At 43.6% G+C, this 19,625-nt stretch overlaps 1 protein-coding gene across 1 annotated transcript in view; it reads left to right on the top strand.

The window, feature by feature from the left end:
• Window positions 1–2,864: 2,864 nt before the first annotated feature.
• The window catches only part of LOC311105794 (olfactory receptor 8I2-like), a gene marked incomplete at both ends in the record, with an annotated part of 29,694 nt that continues 12,933 nt past the window's right edge, over window positions 2,865–19,625 (top strand). The window contains one exon of the mRNA XM_084147994.1: window positions 2,865–3,158. Coding sequence (XP_084004120.1) covers window positions 2,865–3,158 — 294 coding nt within the window. The remainder of the gene's footprint in view (window positions 3,159–19,625) is intronic.

The following is a 19,625-nucleotide window of genomic DNA, read 5'->3' as shown; positions in this document are numbered from 1 at the left end:
TCATGACGCCAGGACAGCGGAGTCACTCACCACCTTCCGGAGACATTTGAAACCCCACCTCTTTAAGGAATACCTGGGATAGGATAAAGTAATCCTTCAACCCCCCCCCCCCCCAAAAAAATAAATAAAAATTAAATAAAATAAATAAATAAATAAAAGTGGTTATCCCACTGGCTATAGGGTGAATGCACCAATTTGTAAGTCGCTCTGGATAAGAGCGTCTGCTAAATGACGTAAATGTAAATGTAAATGTAATTACACATTCCTTCAAAACTTGAGACATCTGTGGCATTGTGTTGTGTGACAACACTGCACATTTTAGAGTGGCCTTTTATTGTCCCCAGCACAAGGTGCACCTGTGTAATGATCATGCTGTTTAATCAGCTTCTTGATATGCCACACCTGTCAGGTGGATGGATTATATTGGCAAAGGAGAAATACTCACTAACAGGGATGTAAACAAATTTGTGAAGAAAATTTCAGATAAATACGCTTTTATTTCAGCTCATGAAACATGGGATCAACACTTTACATGTTGAGTTTATATTTTTGTTCAGTATATTTTAAAGTGAAAAATCTGAGTCTCAGCATCCCTCTGTTATCGTGGAATTGCCCTGTACCAATACACGCCACTTGTCAATCAGCATGGCTCAGTATTGAACAGCCTGCTTTCATTTCATGCCTAACCCACCTTGTGAAGAGCTATCCTCCAATAGGTTTTCACTTCATATTTTACCTACACTACTCATATTGTTTAGCAATGACTATCACATACATTCAGTATAGAACCATCTTTCTAACCAATAGACAGCAGCCGGTCATCATCCTCTCTACGTGACAAATGTCCTATGCACAATAAGCTGACATATGGAATTGATTTAAGATGGTCATACCATGGATCATTTAGATATTTGATTTTGAATTGTAGAACATCTTTAGGTATCAAAAAAATTACTATTTAGAAAATAACTCATAAGGAATAAGGTTTTGAAGTGTCTGTCCTATATCTAGGAGATATAAGAAAGCTCAGGAAATATATATATATGTATTTTTTTTTCTTTCTTTTTTACACATACAGTAGCGTCTTTGCTGAACGTCTCCTCTGACAGTTGTTTTGTGATTCTACAAGGCAGATATGATACTGCACATCTTCCACCTATACTTTGCACTATTTTATAGTTTATTTTCCAATATGTCCACCACTTTTTAATCTTATTATGTATGGTGTTAGGATGGTTAAATCAGGCAGGTTTTAAACAAAACCAGATTTGTTTTTGTAATACTGAATTGTGTGTTTTGTTAATTCTAGTTGCTATAATTGACTACAAATATGTGCCATTTTGGCATAATTTCTCAGTATCCAAAAGATTATTTAAAAAATTGCATCAAATGTATCATGTATTGTCACTGAGAATGTTTTATTTCATTTTAGGTACCTGGTTTTTATAATTCACCAAATAAAAATGGTGTTCCCAGTGTTCTGTTCTAGGACTGTTCTGGATTTCTACAGTTTTCAGTATTTGGGTGAAAAATTATATTCGGCTGGCAAACGTTTGGATTGGTTAATACAGTGCATTCGGAAAGTATTCAGACCCTTTCCCTTTTCCACATTTTGTTCCGTTACAGCCTTATTCTAAAGTGGATTAAATAAATAAAAAGTCCTCATCAATCTACACACAATACCCCATAATGACAAAGCGAAAACAGGTTTTTAGATATTTTTTCAAATGTATAAAATATATAAATAAAATATACCTTATTTACATAAGTATTCAGCCCCTTTGCTATGAGACTCGAATTTGAGCTCAGGTGCATCCTGTTTCAATTGATTATCCTTGAGATGTTTCTACAACTTGATTGGAGTCCACCTGTGGTAAATTCAATTGATTGGACATGATTTGGAAAGGCACACACCTGTCTATATAAGGTCCCACAGTTGACAGTGCATGTCACAGCAAATATCAAGCCATGAGGTCAAAGGAATTGTCCGTAGAGCTCCGAGACAGGATTGGGGGCAAGGCACAGATCTGGGGAAGGTCTCCAAGAACACAGTGGCCATCATTCTTAAATGGAAGACGTTTGGAACCACCCAGACTCTTCCTAGAGCTGGCCGCCCGGCCAAACTGAGCAATCGGGGGAGAAGGGCCTTGGTCAGGGAGGTGACCAAGAACCCGATGGTCACTCTGACAGAGCTCCAGAGTTCCTATGTGGAGATGGGAGAGCCTTCCAGAAGGATAACATCTCTGCAGCACTCCACCAATCAGGCCTTTATGGTAAAGTGGGCAGACAGAAGCCACTCCTCAGTATTGTGTGTAGATTGATAAGGGGGGAAAAAACAATTTAATCAATTTTAGAATAAGGCTGTAATGTAACAAAATGCAGAAAAAGTCATGGGGTCTGATTACTTTCCGAATGCACTGTACATAAAGAGACTGAGTAAATAGAATCAAATTAGTTGCATGCCATAAACTCAATATAGTTCCATCTCTATGGAGTGGTTACATGTTGACACTGAAACTACAATCCCATGTGAGCATACACTATGATATATTTAGAGGCTAACAGGACAAGTTATTGGAGCAGTATCCCTCTGTCAAGCAAGAAGACATTTCATGGACACAAGTTTCTTTATTTCTTTCACACCTCAGAAGTCTGATAATGTACAGATATTATCTGGATCTTTTTTTATTTTTAAGAATAATAGTTTGATGGAGGATGTGAATTTGTTTTGTTAAAACGATTGTGTTTAGATTGAGCCTACACAGAATCAAAAAAATTCAGACTTGCATTCATTCACATCCATACACACTCAAGCCTTGTAAGGACTAAGAATTGCTGCATTGACCAGAGAAAGAAAATGAACAATGGAGAACTCAACGCAAGTCAAGTTCTTTTACCTATTTGGCTTACAAGAGACATTTAACAACAAATCATTATATTTTATATTGTCTCTTATCACATACCTTCTCATCATCACTGTGAATCTGACTCTGATCAAAACAATCATTCAGGAGAAAGGCCTCCATGAGCCCATGTATATCTTTCTGTGTAGTCTATGTGTCAATGGATTGTACGGAACCGCTGGTTTCTACCCCAAGTTCTTACTGGACCTTCAGTCAGATGTTCAGGTGATATCTTATGTTGGATGTTTGATTCAAGCCTATGTAATATACACATCTGTCCTCTGTGAAATTACTATTCTAACAGTGATGTCTTATGACAGGTATGTGGCAATATGCAGACCATTACTATATCATACCATTGTGACATCTTTAACTGTTAGAAAGTTACTCTTATTTTCTTGGTGTTATCCTTTGTTTATAGCACTCATTACACTTAGTTTAACAGTCAGACTTCCTTTGTGTGGATCTCGCATTGATAAAATCTTCTGTGACAATCCGTCTATACTGAAGCATTCATGTTTACCCATTACCATCAATCGGATTTGGAGCATTTTTACAATAGTGGTTCAACTTTTACAGGTACTTTTCATTGCCTTTTCTTACTGTCAGGTTGTAAGGACTTGTGTAAAGTCAGCTGAGGGAAGGATGAAGTTCACACAGACATGTGTGCCACATTTATTGACAATGGTTATTTTCATCACAGTGACCCTGTTTGACATTTTGCAAGGGTGGAATAGTAATGTTAATGTTACTCTAAATATGCGTAATGCAATGGCTGTACAATTCCTTGTTATACCACCTGTATTAAACCCTGTCATATATGGACTTAACCTCCAGAAAATTAGAAGGGCAGTTTTTAGAAAGTGTAATATACATAAAATCCTTGATATGAGACGTTAGTTACATGATGTTACACAACAGGGAGACTTCCTGATATCAGAAGTCAACAAAAATAAAGGTAAAATCTGCCAAAAGTGTTGCAAGGTTGAATGGGCCCTCATTCCTTGATATATCTATCGCCCTATTCTGAGAAAGTGATTTACAAATATTCCAAGAATAGAGTAATTGTAGCACACTTCCTGAGCAGAATAATGCCTGAATATGTCCCAAATGGCACCCTATTCCCTATATAGTGCAGTACCTTTGACCAGAGCCAAAGTAGTGCACTATAAAAGGAATAGGGTATAATTGATAGCATAAATATGTTACTCCTTATGCAGTTAAGAACTTTCTAAAGAAGTTATTCTTAAATATATATTTTCCCCACCGGGTGCTTTATTGTTAATACAGTCCCCCCACCAAATTATGTCAATAACGCTTGTAGTTACAGTACTGTAAAATAGTTATTTTTGTAGGTTATTGAGTTATGATAACGCATCTATGTGCTTATAGCAAGGCCGCTTCCTCAATGCATCTCTCAAAATAAAGGATATTTACGACCGCTTTAGAAGGCAATTCATTGTTTCATTGGTGCAATAACAATATGCATGTAACTAGAAAGTATGGTTGAATGTAGGCTACACATTTGGAGTGATATAAATTGCTTAAACAAGATACAAGAAATACTGAACAGAAATATCACATTCTGAATTTCCATTGAATTTAATCACTACATTTTAATTTTTATCCAAGTTGAACATACTGCATATTTTATATTTATACGCTGAAAAAAGGATGATGTATTTTCACTGTCTTATGGTGGTATGAATGATTGTTTTAGCAATGACACCAAGTAGGCTATGTATAGCTTCAGGCAGTAAATCAAACGATTTACACTCGTCATTTGACAAACCTTGCATCTTGAGTTGGATTGACATATTGACTAGCCAACCATTGATTGTAGCGTTGCTGGACCTTCCCTTTCTGATTAGGTAGTGGTAATGTTATGATTTTTTCTATTGGGATAACAGGACGAAAAATAGCCTACTATACAGAGGTCACTATTGGATCAAAAATTTGTGCGAAATGCAAACAAAGCAAAATGCATGCTTTTTTCTCGGTCCCATAAGCCAGATTTTAATTATTTTGTAATAACTCATTTGAATGGTACAGAAATTGAGTTCCTTCCTTCCAACACATTTTTTGGTATCTGGCTTGATGACAAACTGTCATTTAAAAAACATGTCACTGAGCTGGTGAAGAAGTTGAAGTTCAAGGTTGGTTTATTTTACAGAAAGAAAGCATATTTTACAGAAAGAAAGCATGTCTGACTTTTGTTAATAGGAAGGAAATTGGCCAGGCCATGTTTATGTCTATTTTAGATTATGGGGATATTATCAATATGCAAGTGTAACAGTACTCTTCTTGCGTGGTAAACAATAATCGACAAGGACTCCAGCATGTAGCACCAGTCATGGATTTATTATCTGATAGAAAAACAGCACGGATAGTACATAATGCAATGCAGCCACCACAGATCATTCTACTCTCTGCATGCGCGCTGTACAAAATACATAAAACACCCCCAGACACCGTGAATAACCAGCTTGCATTTACTGAAATTATATTCAACAAAATGTACCACAAGTATTCAAAAACAAAACACCATATCTCATTTACAATTTCCAGCAATGTTTACAAACAAATGTATATAACTTGTACATTCCGATCTGCACTTATGAGTATAAAAATCACTTTTGATGTACAGTGCTTTGCAACAGTTAATTTACCGCTGGTTTGGCGCTTGTTGACTGGGATTATTCTAACTCAAACACCACCCTTCGTAAGCAAGCAATGCAAACCAGCTAGTAAGATTCCATGTTGATTTGGTGAAGGCAATACCAAAACGAAAACCAAAAAACGAATTGGCTTACAATAGAGTGGCTACGGGAATCACCAATAATAACCCTGTTACACTCCCCCCTACTGAATTCCACTTGCAAACTAAACAGAAAATACACAACTGCACTATGCAAACATACCAGGTACAGGAACACTCAACACACTGTATGTAGAAAATGATGCAGAATAATTTTCTTTACAACTTAGAAGAGAAAATAAAAAGGTAGAGATGTGTATTGAGGATGCAGACCCTACTTCTAAAACAGTCACTAAATATTCCAGTCGTCAGACTATTCTCCACGAGAATTAGAGTGAAAAGAGGTTGACCAGTCCCCTTAGCCCTCATAGGTAAACATGCCTGTCACATGTTAATTATACTCAGTGACTTGAAAGGACCTCAAATAAAAAAGAAAACCACAATAAGGGACTTATTAGATCCTCCTCTCATTCTTTGACATCTAACCATGTCCACAGGGTTGTAAAAAAACAACAACAAATAAAATATGTAAATACCTTTGACCCTCTGTATTCACATATTAGCCTTTAACAAAACAAAATACTCATAAGAGAGATACCTCACATTTACATTTACGTCATTTAGCAGACGCTCTTATCCAGAGCGACTTACAAATTGGTGCATTCACCTTATAGCCAGTGGGATAACCACTTTACAATATGTTTTTAATTTTTTTTTGGGGGTGTGGGGTAAGGGGGTGTAGAAGGATTACTTTATCCTATCCCAGGTATTCCTTAAAGAGGTGGGGTTTCAAGTGTCTCCGGAAGGTGGTGAGTGACTCCGCTGTCCTGGCGTCGTGAGGGAGCTTGTTCCACCATTGGGGTGCCAGAGCAGCGAACAGTTTTGACTGGGCTGAGCGGGAACTGTGCTTCCGCAGAGGTAGGGGGGCCAGCAGGCCAGAGGTGGATGAACGCAATGCCCTCGTTTGGGTGTAGGGACTGATCAGAGCCTGAAGGTACGGAGGTGCCGTTCCCCTCACAGCTCCGTAGGCAAGCACCATGGTCTTGTAGCAGATGCGAGCTTCAACTGGAAGCCAGTGGAGTGTGCGGAGGAGCGGCGTGACGTGAGAGAACTTGTGAAGGTTGAACACCAGACGGGCTTCGGCATTCTGGATGAGTTGTAGGGGTTAAATGGCACAGGCAGGGAGCCCAGCCAACAGCGAGTTGCAGTAATCCAGACGGGAGATGACAAGTGCCTGGATTAGGACCTGTGCCGCTTCCTGTGTAAGGCAGGGTCGTACTCTCCGAATGTTGTAGAGCATTTTTTTTTCATACCCCCCTTGGGAATCGAACCCACAACCCTGGCGTTGCAAACACCATGCTCTACCAACTGAGCTACATCCCTGCCGGCCATTCCCTCCCCTACCCTGGACGACGCTGGGCCAATTGTGCGCCGCCCCATAGGTCTCCCGAGTGGCGCAGTGGTCTAAGACACTGCATCGCAGTGCTAGCTGTGCCACTAGAGATCCTTGTTCGAATCCAGGCTCTGTCGTAGCCGGCCCTGACCGGGAGACCTATGGGGTGCCGCACAATTGGCCCAGCGTCGTCCAGGGTAGGGGAGGGAATGGCCGGCAGGGATGTAGCTCAGTTGGTAGATCATGGTGTTTGCAACGCCAGGGTTGTGGGTTCGATTCCCAAGGGGGGGTATGAAAAACAAAAAACAACAAAAAAATATACTCAAACAAAATTATGTATGCACTCACTAACTGTAAGTCACTCTGGATAAGAGCGTCTGCTAAATGACTAAAATGTAAAAATGTAATGAACCTACAGGATCGGGTCACCGCCTTGATGTTAGCTGAGAACGACAGGGTGTTGTCCAGGGTCACACCAAGGCTCTTTGCACTCTGGGAGGAGGACACAACGGAGTTGTCAACCGTGATGGCGAGATCATGGAACGGGCAGTCCTTCCCCGGGAGGAAGAGCAGCTCCGTCTTGCCGAGGTTCAGCTTGAGGTGGTGATCCATCATCCACACTGATATGTCTGCCAGACATGCAGAGATGCGATTCGCCACCTGGTTATCAGAAGGGGGAAAGGAGAAGATTAGTTGTGTGTCGTCTGCGTAGCAATGATAGGAGAGGCCATGTGAGGATATGACAGAGCCAAGTGACTTGGTGTATAGCGAGAATAGGAGAGGGCCTAGAACTGAGCCCTGGGGGACACCAGTGATGAGAGCACGTGGTGCGGAGACAGATTCTCGCCACACCACTTGGTAGGAGCGACCTGTCAGGTAGGACGCAATCCAAGAGTGAGCCGCGCGGGAGATGCCCAACTCGGAGAGGGTGGAGAGGGTGATCTGATGGTTCACAGTATCAAAGGCAGCAGACAGGTCTAGAAGGACAAGAGCAGAGGAGAGAGAGTTAGCTTTAGCAGTGCGGAGAGCCTCTGTGACACAGAGAAGAGCAGTCTCAGTTGAATGACCAGTCTTGAAACCTGACTGGTTTGGATCAAGAAGGTCATTCTGAGAGAGATAGCAAGAGAGTTGGCTAAAGACGGCACGCTCAAGAGTTTTGGAGAGAAAATAAAGAAGGGATACTGGTCTGTAGTTGTTGACATCGGAGGGATCGAGTGTAGGTTTTTTGAGAAGGGGTGCAACTCCTGCTCTCTTGAAGACGGAAGGGACATAGCCAGCGGTCAAGGATGAGTTGATGAGCGAGGTGAGGTAAGGGAGAAGGTCTCCGGAAATGGTCTGGAGAAGAGAGGAGGGGATAGGGTCAAGCGGGCAGGTTGTTGGGCGGCCGGCTGTGACAAGTCGCAAGATTTCATCTGGAGAGAGAGGGGAGAAAGAAGTCAAAGCATAGGGTAGGGCAGTGTGAGCAGGACCAGCAGTGTCATTTGACTTAACAAATGAGGATCGAATGTCGTCAACCTTCTTTTCAAAATGGTTGATGAAGTCATCTACAGAGAGGGAGGAGGGGGGGGGGGAGGAGGATTCAGCAGGGAGGAGAAGGTGACAAAGAGCTTCCTAGGGTTAGAGGCAGATGCTTGGAATTTAGAGTGGTAGAAAGTGGCTTTAGCAGCAGAAACAGAGGAAGAAAATGTAGAGAGGAGGGAGTGAAAAGATGCCAGGTCCGCAGGGAGTCTAGTTTTCCTCCATTTCCGCTCGGCTGCCCGGAGCCCTGTTCTGTGAGCTCGCAATGAGTCGTCAAGCCACGGAGCAGGAGGGGAGGACCGAGCCGGCTGGGAGGATAGGGGACATAGAGAGTCAAAGGATGCAGAAAGGGAGAAGAGGAGGGTTGAGGAGGCAGAATCAGGAGATTGGAGGGAGAAGGATTGAGCAGAGGGAAGAGATGATAGGATAGAAGATGAGAGAGTAGCGGGAGAGAGAGAGCAAAGGTTGCGACGGCGCATTACCATCTGAGTAGGGGCAGAGTGAGTAGTGTTGGAGGAGAGCGAGAGAGAAAAGGATACAAAGTAGTGGTCGGAAACTTGGAGGGGAGTTACAGTGAGATTATTAGAAGAACAGCATCTAGTAATGATGAGGTCAAGCGTATTGCCTGCCTTGTGAGTAGGGGGGAACGGTGAGAGGGTGAGGTCAAAAGAGGAGAGGAGTGGAAAGAAGGAGGCAGAGAGAAATGAGTCAAAGGTAGACGTAGGGAGGTTAAAGTCACCCAGAACTGTGAGGGGTGAGCCATCCTCAGGAAAGGAACTTATCAAGGCGTCAAGCTCATTGATGAACTCTCCAAGGGAACCTGGAGGGCGATAGATGATAAGGATGTTAAGCTTGAATGGGTTAGCGACTGTGACAGCATGGAATTCAAATGAGGAGATAGACAGATGGGTCAGGGGAAAAAGAGAGAATGTCCACTTGGGAGAGATGAGGATTCCTGTGCCACCACCCCGCTGACCAGATGCTCTCGGGGTATGCGAGAACACATGGTCAGACGAGTAGAGAGCAGTAGGAGTAGCAGTGTTTTCAGTGGTAATCCATGTTTCCGTCAGCGCCAAGAAGTCGAGGGACTGGAGGGTAGCATAGGCTGAGATGAACTCTGCCTTGTTGGCTGCAGAACGGCAGTTCCAGAGGCTGCCGGAGACCTGGAACTCCACGTGGGTCATGCGTGCAGGGACCACCAGGTTAGAGTGGCAGCAGCCATGCGGTGTGAGGCGTTTGTATAGCCTGTGCGGAGAGGAGAGAACCGGGATAGACAGACGCATAGTTGACAGGCTACAGAAAATGGCTACAATAATGCAAAGGAGATCGGAATGAAATGAACTAAACATCTGGGAAAGCGAGAGAGCGGGGCCTCCCTCACTTACGTTACACTGAAACACCCAAATATGACTCTCCCAACTTCCACCTCAGAAACTATAATTGTTGTAAACTACAGCGGTTCAATGTTTTCTAGGAATAGACTAGCTTAGTTTATTCAGCTAGCTAACTTGGTACAGTATTCTTCCGTGAAAACCGTCCAGGGCATCGAATCCTATGATGCCACAGCCAACTAGCATGCCAGCCTCCAACAACATGGATTAGCACCAATACTCGGCCACAACAAACCACCAGTGTGTCAACAAGCCAAGCAGATCATTCGTGTCCATGTCTATCGTTGTGTAATGTTCTGGGTTAGTCCCGACAGCTTGAGCGAGTCCGACGTCAACTTATTCAGCCAGTTAGTTAGCTAGAATAGTTAGCATACTAGCTAGCCATTGCTTTCTGCCAACGAAAAAAAACCTCCTCCCACGGAACGAACACACAGAGAGAGCCAAGCTAACGTTAACTAGTCACCCATGTCCCGAATTCCCTTGAACGACTCTGGTTACCAGTATGTAAAAACAAAACACAAATGTAGGTTACTTACCCCTAGCAGCTACTGTTAGCTAGCCAAGGGCAAAGCTAGCCACTGAATCGACTCAGCCAGTTTGCATCTATTCGCTAGGTCGTTCCAGCTATTGTTTAGTTAGCTATCCAGGTAGCAACAAGCTAGCTACATTTCGAGCACAGTAGCTACTAACTACCTAACGTTAACGCTTCAGACAATGAGGTTAGAAAAACAGCTGAATGGTAGGCAGCTAGCTGGCGTAATTACAGGTACTCTCAAGCGTGAATCAACTATACACAGTTGCTAATAGTTACCAGTAGCTACCCGCTAGCTAGTCCAGGTAGTGGGTTAGCTAGCCTCGTGCTTCACCGGGCTCAGCCGAATACAATACTTACCTAGAATAATTACATACAATAACCTACGATAACTACAATAACCTACGATGACTACCTACAATACCTAACTACAATCTAAATACATGGTTTAAGCTTTACTCGACACCATATAAGCCATATAAGCCAAGCTTACCTCCCGCCAGAGAGAGACACAACTTCACCCGATGACTTCACCTTCACATAGGTATGAAAACCTTTCAATCTCTAACTCTCTGCTGATTACTAATCTCAATAAATCTCGACACTGGTTGAAGTAGTCTTCCTGCCCTTAACCTAATACGACCCAGAGAACCTTCAACTACACAAGGGGTGACAGTGTCGTGTGCTGTGGTGATGGTGGGTGCGTCAACACAGTCAGTGTGTAACTGGTCAGGTAAGGAATGGTCAGAGTTTGGTAGGTCAGTATGGGGATGGTCAGAAGGAGACTGGTCAGTGTGCTCACTCACTACACTGTTAAGTTCTGAGCCAGAGTCTCGAGGACTCTGATTGAGGCAGGACCTCAGGCTACGATACTGTAAGGGTTGGTGTGAGGTGTGACCCAGGTGCGGTGCAGGATAGACAGTAGGCAGTAGGCAGAGATGGTGAAACAAGGATCTTTACTGGTGGTCCCAAATCCAGGATACAAAATAACGGACTTTTCGCGATAAAATAAATGAGGAGCAAATTGGTCTCCAAAAACAGGCTGACAGCAAAAATACGAAATACTAACTACGACTGAAACAACAATGAAACAGGGAGAACACTTCTCAAGTATCTGTACATACGCCTCGTGATCAGACACTGATTCGTACTGCTTGGCATCGAGAAACTAGCAGAGAAAACTGAGCAAGGGAACACAGGGAAGTGAGGGCATAAATACACAGGTGAACAGGTAGACACAGGTGACACCAATAGGATCATGATTAGTCCAGACTGTGAGTGAGGAGGTGCCTAAGATTGTCGGAGGAGGACACCTAGTGGGTCGCTCCGGAACTGCGACCCCCTCCGTAACACGATACATCTGGAACAGAATCAAGATGTGAAATGTCCTGAGCATCCAAGGATCACACATCATCCTCCAGGCTCGTGTCACCTGTTCCTTCTGAGGGCAGCTCCGACACCCACACCTTTGTTCTGTACTCAGCATCACTATCATCATCATCATCCACTGCAGGAAATCGGCAAAGCCTGTGGTCTCATGGATTGTACAGTTGTATGCATACGTGAGAGACTTCAGAGCCTGAGGCCATCTGTGCTTTGCTCTCGCCGGCAGAGCCCAGGTCATGTTTCCCAATGTCCTATTCAGCCTTTCACAGGACCCATTGCCCATCAGATGGTATGGCATGGTGTGGGACTTCTGGACGCCTGCAACGCTCAAGAGCTCTGCGATTAGAGTACTCTCCAAGTTGGCTCCGTGATCTGAGTGTATACCGTGAGGTAACCCGTAGACACAGAAGTAGTTGTTCCATAACTGATGAGCCACAGACTTAGCAGACTGGTTCGGACACAAGAAGGCATGAGCCAATTTGGTGAAGTGGTCAGTAACAACGAGCACATCCAGGGACTTGTTTGTGGAATCTTCTGCAGACCAAAAGTTAATGCACACTAGGTTGAGAGGCTCAGTTGTGATTATACTCTCCAGCGGAGCTCTGGCCTCCGGATCAGGAGTCTTGTTCACGACGCATCTCCTGCAGCACCGCACATACTCCTTAACATCCCTCTCCAGACCATGCCAGAAGAACCTCTGTCTTGTCAGGTACATAGTCCTCTGTTGTCTCTGGTGGCCAGCTTCATCATGGACACCCTTCAACACCATGGCTCTCATGGAGACTAGGACCACATACAGGTAAGCTTTCCTCTTTGTAACCACGTTCTTCGAAACGCGATACAATACACCCATCTTTATGGTCAACTTATTCCAACTTCTGAGAAGACGCAGAACCTCGACAGACACGTGAGGACGTTCTCTCCGTGACAGTCTTCATCCCCGCTCCACAAAGAAGATCACTCTGCTCATCACGTCGTCATCACGCTGCTTACTCAACAGTTGGTCTTGTGGCAGCACATCGACATCGGACTGCTCTGATGGCATCACAGCCTGTGGAAGCTGTGGCAACAGCAGTGCACGGGAACTCACATCCTCCACCCAGCGCCTGTGTGAGTGAAGAACAGCAGCAACTTCCTGTCTTGATAAAGCACCAGATGGGGTGTCAACAGCAGTCTGGCAGTTAATGACTACCTCGTTGGTGTTAAAGGCTTTGTCAAAGGGATGGGTGGACCAGCGAAACACATCTTGCACTTGGTCTGTGCGCACAGCATTAGCTTCGGTTAGTAATGTCTCGTACGGAACTGGGTCGTATGAAGTACTCTCTCTGCTCAGGGCATCTGCAACAAAGTTTTTGGGACCAGGGATGTACTTGATGTCAAACTTGTACGGTGCCAGCTTGGCAACCCATCTCTGCTCACAAGCATCAAGCTTTGCTTTTGTCCGAATGTATGTCAAGGGATTGTTATCTGTCCATACGGTGAATTGCTGCCCCCGTAGCCAATGGTGGAACTTATCGCAGATAGCCCATTTCATGGCAAAGAACTCAAGCTTTTGTGCAGGATACCTCGACTGCGCATAACTGAGTGACTTGCTCACGAAGGCTATTGGTCTCGCTGTAGATCCCCCTTTTTGTACCTGGGATAGCACAGTCAGCTGCTATCAGCTTCCTGACAGGTGAGTGTCGCTTCTTCATCTTGCAGAGTGGAGCCTTGTGCCCAGTTGTCAACCCAAAGAGAGGCTTTGCGATGGTCGAGCAGCCTTCAATTAACTGTTGGTAATACACCTCCATCCAGAGGAATGACTCCAATTTCTTCTGAGAGGGGATGTCAGTACCGTCTTCCATCAGGTCAGCTTCCGTCACGCCTGCAATGGCCTTCACTTTCTCAGGATCTGTAGCTAGCCATCCGCACTGATGATATGCCCCAAGAACATCACATACCTCTGTGAAAAAGTGACACTTTTTCTGGGGCCAACTTCAGGTTGTGAGCCTTGAGACATTGTTATGATGAGTTTTCTGGTATCGAGGAGTTCAGGATGCAAGAGAATAGTTAAAACACTTACAGTTGAAGTCGGAAGTTTACATACACTTAAAACTAGTTTTTCAACCACTCCACACATTTCTTGTTAACAAACTATAGTTTTGGCAAGTCGGTTAGGACATCTACTTTGTGCATGACACAAGTCATTTTTCCAACAATTGTTTACAGACAGATTATTTCACTTATAATGCACTGTATCACAATTCCAGTGGGTCAGAAGTTTACATACACTAAGTTGACTGTGCCTTTAAACAGCTTGGAAAATTCCAGAAAATAATGTCATGGCTTTAGAAGCTTCTGATAGGCTTAATGACATCATTTGAGTCAATTGGAGGTGTACCTGTGGATGTATTTCAAGGCCTACCTTCAAACTCAGTGCCTCTTTGCTTGACATCATGCGAAAATCAAAAGAAATCAGCCAAGACCTCAGAAAAAAAATTGTAGACCTCCAAACACCTGAAGGTACCACGTTCATCTGTACAAACAATAGTACACAAGTATAAACACCATGGGACGACGCAGCCGTCATACCGCTCAAGAAGGAGACGCGTTCTGTCTCCTAGAGATGAACGTACTTTGGTGCGAAAAGTGCAAATCAATCCCAGAACAGCAGCAAAGTATCTACAGTGGGGAAAAAAAGTATTTAGTCAGCCACCAATTGTGCAAGTTTTCCCACTTAAAAAGATGAGAGAGGCCTGTAATTTTCATCATAGGTACACATCAACTATGACAGACAAATTGAGAAAAAAAATCCCGAAAATCACATTGTAGGATTTTTAATGAATTTATTTGCAAATTATGGTGGAAAATAAGTATTTGGTCACCTACAAACAAGCAAGATTTCTGGCTCTCACAGACCTGTAACTTCTTCTTTAAGAGGCTCCTCTGTCCTCCACTCGTTACCTGTATTAATGGCACCTGTTTGAACTTGTTATCAGTATAAAAGACACCTGTCCACAACCTCAAACAGTCACACTCCAAACTCCACTATGGCCAAGACCAAAGAGCTGTCAAAGGACACCAGAAACAAAATTGTAGACCTGCACCAGGCTGGGAAGACTGAATCTGCAATAGGTAAGCAGCTTGGTTTGAAGAAATCAACTGTGGGAGCAATTATTAGGAAATGGAAGACATACAAGACCACTGATAATCTCCCTCGATCTGGGGCTCCACACAAGATCTCACCCCGTGGGGTCAAAATGATCACAAGAACGGTGAGCAAAAATCCCAGAACCACACGGGGGGACCTAGTGAATGACCTGCAGAGAGCTGGGACCAAAGTAACAAAGCCTACCATCAGTAACACACTACGCCGCCAGGGAGTCAAATCCTGCAGTGCAAGACGTGTCCCCCTGCTTAAGCCAGTACATGTCCAGGCCCATCTGAAGTTTGCTAGAGTGCATTTGGATGATCCAGAAGAGGATTGGGAGAATGTCATATGGTCAGATGAAACCAAAATAGAACTTTTTGGTAAAAACTCAACTCGTCGTGTTTGGAGGACAAAGAATGCTGAGTTGCATCCAGAGAACACCATACCTACTGTGAAGCATGGGGATGGAAACATCATGCTTTGGGGCTGTTTTTCTGCAAAGGGACCAGGACGACTGATCCGTGTAAAGGAAAGAATGAATGGGGCCATGTATCGTGAGATTTTGAGTGAAAACCTCCTTCCATCAGCAAGGGCATTGAAGATGAAACGTGGCTGGGTCTTTCAGCATGACAATGATCCCAAACACACCGCCCGGGCAACGAAGGAGTGGCTTCGTCAGAAGCATTTCAAGGTCCTGGAGTGGCCTAGCCAGTCTCCAGATCTCAACCCCATAGAAAATCTTTGGAGGGAGTTGAAAGTCCGTGTTGCCCAGTGACAGCCCCAAAACATCACTGCTCTAGAGGAGATCTGCATGGAGGAATGGGCCAAAATACCAGCAACAGTGTGTGAAAACCTTGTGAAGACTTACAGAAAACGTTTGACCTGTGTCATTGCCAACAAAGGGTATATAACAAAGTATTGAGAAACTTTTGTTATTGACCAAATACTTTTTTTCCACCATAATTTGCAAATAAATTCATTAAAAATCCTACAATGTGATTTTCTGGATTCTTTTTTCTCAATTTGTCTGTCATAGTTGACGTGTACCTATGATGAAAATTACAGGCCTCTCTCATCTTTTTAAGTGGGAGAACTTGCACAATTTGTGGCTGACTAAATACTTTTTTCCCCACTGTATATCCACAGTAAAACAAGTCCTATATCGACATAACCTGAAAGGCCACTCAGCAAGGAAGAAGCCATTGCTCCAAAACCGTCATAAAAAGCCAGACTACGGTTTGCAACTGCACATGGGGAAAAGATTGTACTTTTTGGAGAAATGTCCTCTGGTCTGATGAAACAAAAATATAACTGTTTGGCCATAATGACCATCGTTATGTTTGGAGGAAAATGGGGGTTGCTTGCAAGCCGAAGAACACCATCCCAACCGTGAAGCACGGAGGTGGCAGCATCATGCTGTGGGGGTGCTTTGCTGCAGGAGGGACTGGTGCACTTCTCAAAACAGATGGCATCATGAGGAAGGAAAATTATGTGGATATATTGAAGCAACATCTCAAGACATCAGTCAAGAAGTTAAAGCTTGGTCGCAAAAGGTATTGGAGTGGCCATCAAAAAGCCCTGACCTCAATCCTATATAAAATGTGTGGGCAGAACTGAAAAAGCGTGTGCGAGCAAGGAGGCCTACAAACCTGACTCAGTTATACCAGCTCTGTCAGGAGAAATGGGCCAGAATTCACCCAACTTATTGTGGGAAGCTTGTGGAAGGCTACCCAAAACGTTTGACCGAAGTTAGACAATTGAAAGGCAATGCTACCAAATACTATTTGAGGGTATGTAAACTTCTGACCCACTGGGAATGTGATGAAAGAAATAAAAGCTGAAATAAATCATTCTCTCTACTATTATTCTGACATTTCACATTCTTAAATTAAAGTGGTGATCCTAACTGACCTAAGACAGGGACATTTTACTAGGATTAAATGTCAGGAATTGTGAAAAACTGAGTTTAAATGTATTTGGCTTAGGTGTATGTAAACTTCCGACTTCAACTGTACATGGAGAGTTGATTCAAAGTGTTTAATATTGCGGTACCGGGTTCACATAGCAAACGGCCCGTGGGTGGCCCACTGCTATATGAACTAACTGAACAAAGGAAATCTCTTAGCTTATATACTTGTTTGCAAGCTAATTCTATCCAACAGTTGCCAACCATTATTGAGTGTCACTCCTCGCCACATATAGAGGATCACCCTATATGAAATCGTGTTGCACCCTAGTCAGGATATTCCATCACATACTCATTCTAAGATTAGCACCAGTGGCCCCCCAGCTATCTTGGTCCGCATACCTTCTGGCACCCACCAGTGACAGAAATAAATACATGGAATGTCCTCATCCTCCAAATCCTTATGCAGCTCTCAATTATCAAACATTAACTAATCCTGTATAAAATACGTAATATCAGACATTCAAAGACCATTTCTAGTCACTGCAAAGCCAGGTCTTCAGTGGGCGCATAGACGAAGACATCATCAAGGTAACACAGCAGGCTAAGAAAGTTCTGATCCCCGAAGATATTTAGCATCATCCTCATGAATGTTGCATAACTATTAGATAACCCCTGTGGCATACGGTTGTATTCATACAATCCAAATGTCGATGTAAAGGCTGTGAATCTCTGGTCATCCTGATGTATTTCCACATTGTAGTAGCCAGAGATAAGGTCCATCGTGGAGAAAAAGGCATTTCCACCTAAAGTAGCCAGCGCGTCAGCCTGGTGAGTGAGTGGGTGAGCGTCTTTGATGGTACGAACATTGAGCCAATGAAAGTCAGTACAGAGTCTCAGGTCTCCAGACTTCTTCCAGACAAGGAAAAGGGGTGAGGCGAACTCACTAATAGACTTCCTTATGATTTCACGTTCTTCCATCTAATTCAATGCTTGCTTGAGCTTCTCATACTGATTAGGTGAAAGGTGTCGGTATGGCATCCAAAAGGGTTTCTCGTCACTGAGTCGGATGCGATGAAAACAGCCAGTAGCTTTTCCACAATCCAACTAATGCCTGGAAAAGATGGACTGGTACTCAGCTATGAGCTTGGTTACTTTGGGTACTCCACCAGCTGGGCTCAGAGCTGCGGCCTTGGGGCACTGAGAGCGTGCATGGCCAGCTGCATGACAGAGAAAGCAGAGGTGATTGGCCCTGCAGTGAAAGTGAGTATTGTGTCCAGTATTCCCACACACTTCACATGGCCCATAAGACCTCACTTTGTTCCTATTCCCTTTTTGGAACTGACTGTTAGACTGTTGTGGCCTCTGCTCCAGCACACACTAGCATTGCAATGATACGGTCCATCGCCTCAGCGGAGCCCTGAGTAGCCTGGGCTGGGGAAGGCGGTACAGTGACGGGTCTAACAGCAGGCATGGTGGGAGGTGTGAAAGCACTAACCTCTCGCTTCAATGTTGTGATGGCTGGGTCCAACTTAGATGAGTGTGAGTACCTTCGCTCCCTCCTATACTTGTCCAGCCTCTCGTGAACATCTGCAACTTAAATTGCAGTCAGAGTGCAGTATGTGGCAAATACTGCATCCAAAGTAACAGTTTTTTTTACTGCAGTAATTTTGCAGTGTAACTGCAGTTAGAGTGCAGTATAACTGCAGTTTACATTTTTGTCATTTAGCAGACGCTCTTATCCAGAGCGACTTACAGTTAGTGAGTGCATACATGTTTTTTTTTTGTTTTTTTCATACTGGCCCCCCTTGGGAATCGAACCCACAACCCTGGCATTGCAAGCGCCATGCTCTACCAACTGAGCTACACTGCAGTTATTCTGCAATTACTGCGCCCAAAATACCAATCGACTGCAGTTACTGCACCTTTACTGCAGTTTCAAAATGGCAATCTTTTGTGGTAAGGGAGGTGCTGTACAAAATACATAACACACCCCCAGACACACTGAATAACCAGCTAGCATTTGCTGCAATTATATTTGACAAAATGTACCACAAATATTCACAAAGGAAACACCCAGTGACGATTTTAGCATGCAAATCTTGGTAGGGCAAACTCAACCACTTTTTTGGATGCATGCCAGCAAAGCCACTACACAACACAACACTAAACAACACTTATTTTTTTAATATATTATTTTATTGAGTCTGATAAACACTCCAAACAGCCTACCCGACCGCTCGGAGGCGTCCGCATGGTCCTAAAGCACACCGTAATCTCGTTTTGTATCACATTCCAATGATAAAACTGGGGGGGGGGGGATAAAAATGCAATTTCAGAATGTGAGGGGGATGTGTCCCCCCCGTCCCGAGTGAAAGTTGCGCCCCTGCATCTAATACTACAATAATTGCTAGCATTTCATCATTCCATCTCCGTACCGTTTACTGCAACACATAGACATTTCTGTTTCATGTTTGATAGGCCTACAATCCATTTACATTTTATAACCAACCTTTTCTTACCCTTCTCTGAGTGGGCGTGATGTTTATAGTGCAGATGAACATTCGCAAGACTCATGAGGTAGGTTTATTTAATTCAATGTATGGTTTCCTTTGTTCATATTTTCCGAGTTATGTCGAAGTTCCATTTGTCTGTGTCCTAGTCTCTGTCATTTTTGTTGTGCGTAATAGGAGCGTGCACACCTTATG

This window comes from Coregonus lavaretus, assembly GCF_964263955.1.
Source record: "Coregonus lavaretus genome assembly, chromosome: 30".
NCBI classification, from domain to species: domain Eukaryota; kingdom Metazoa; phylum Chordata; class Actinopteri; order Salmoniformes; family Salmonidae; genus Coregonus; species Coregonus lavaretus.
The sequence above is the reverse complement of the archived record's forward strand: the minus strand, read 5'-3'. Positions and strand labels throughout refer to the sequence as shown.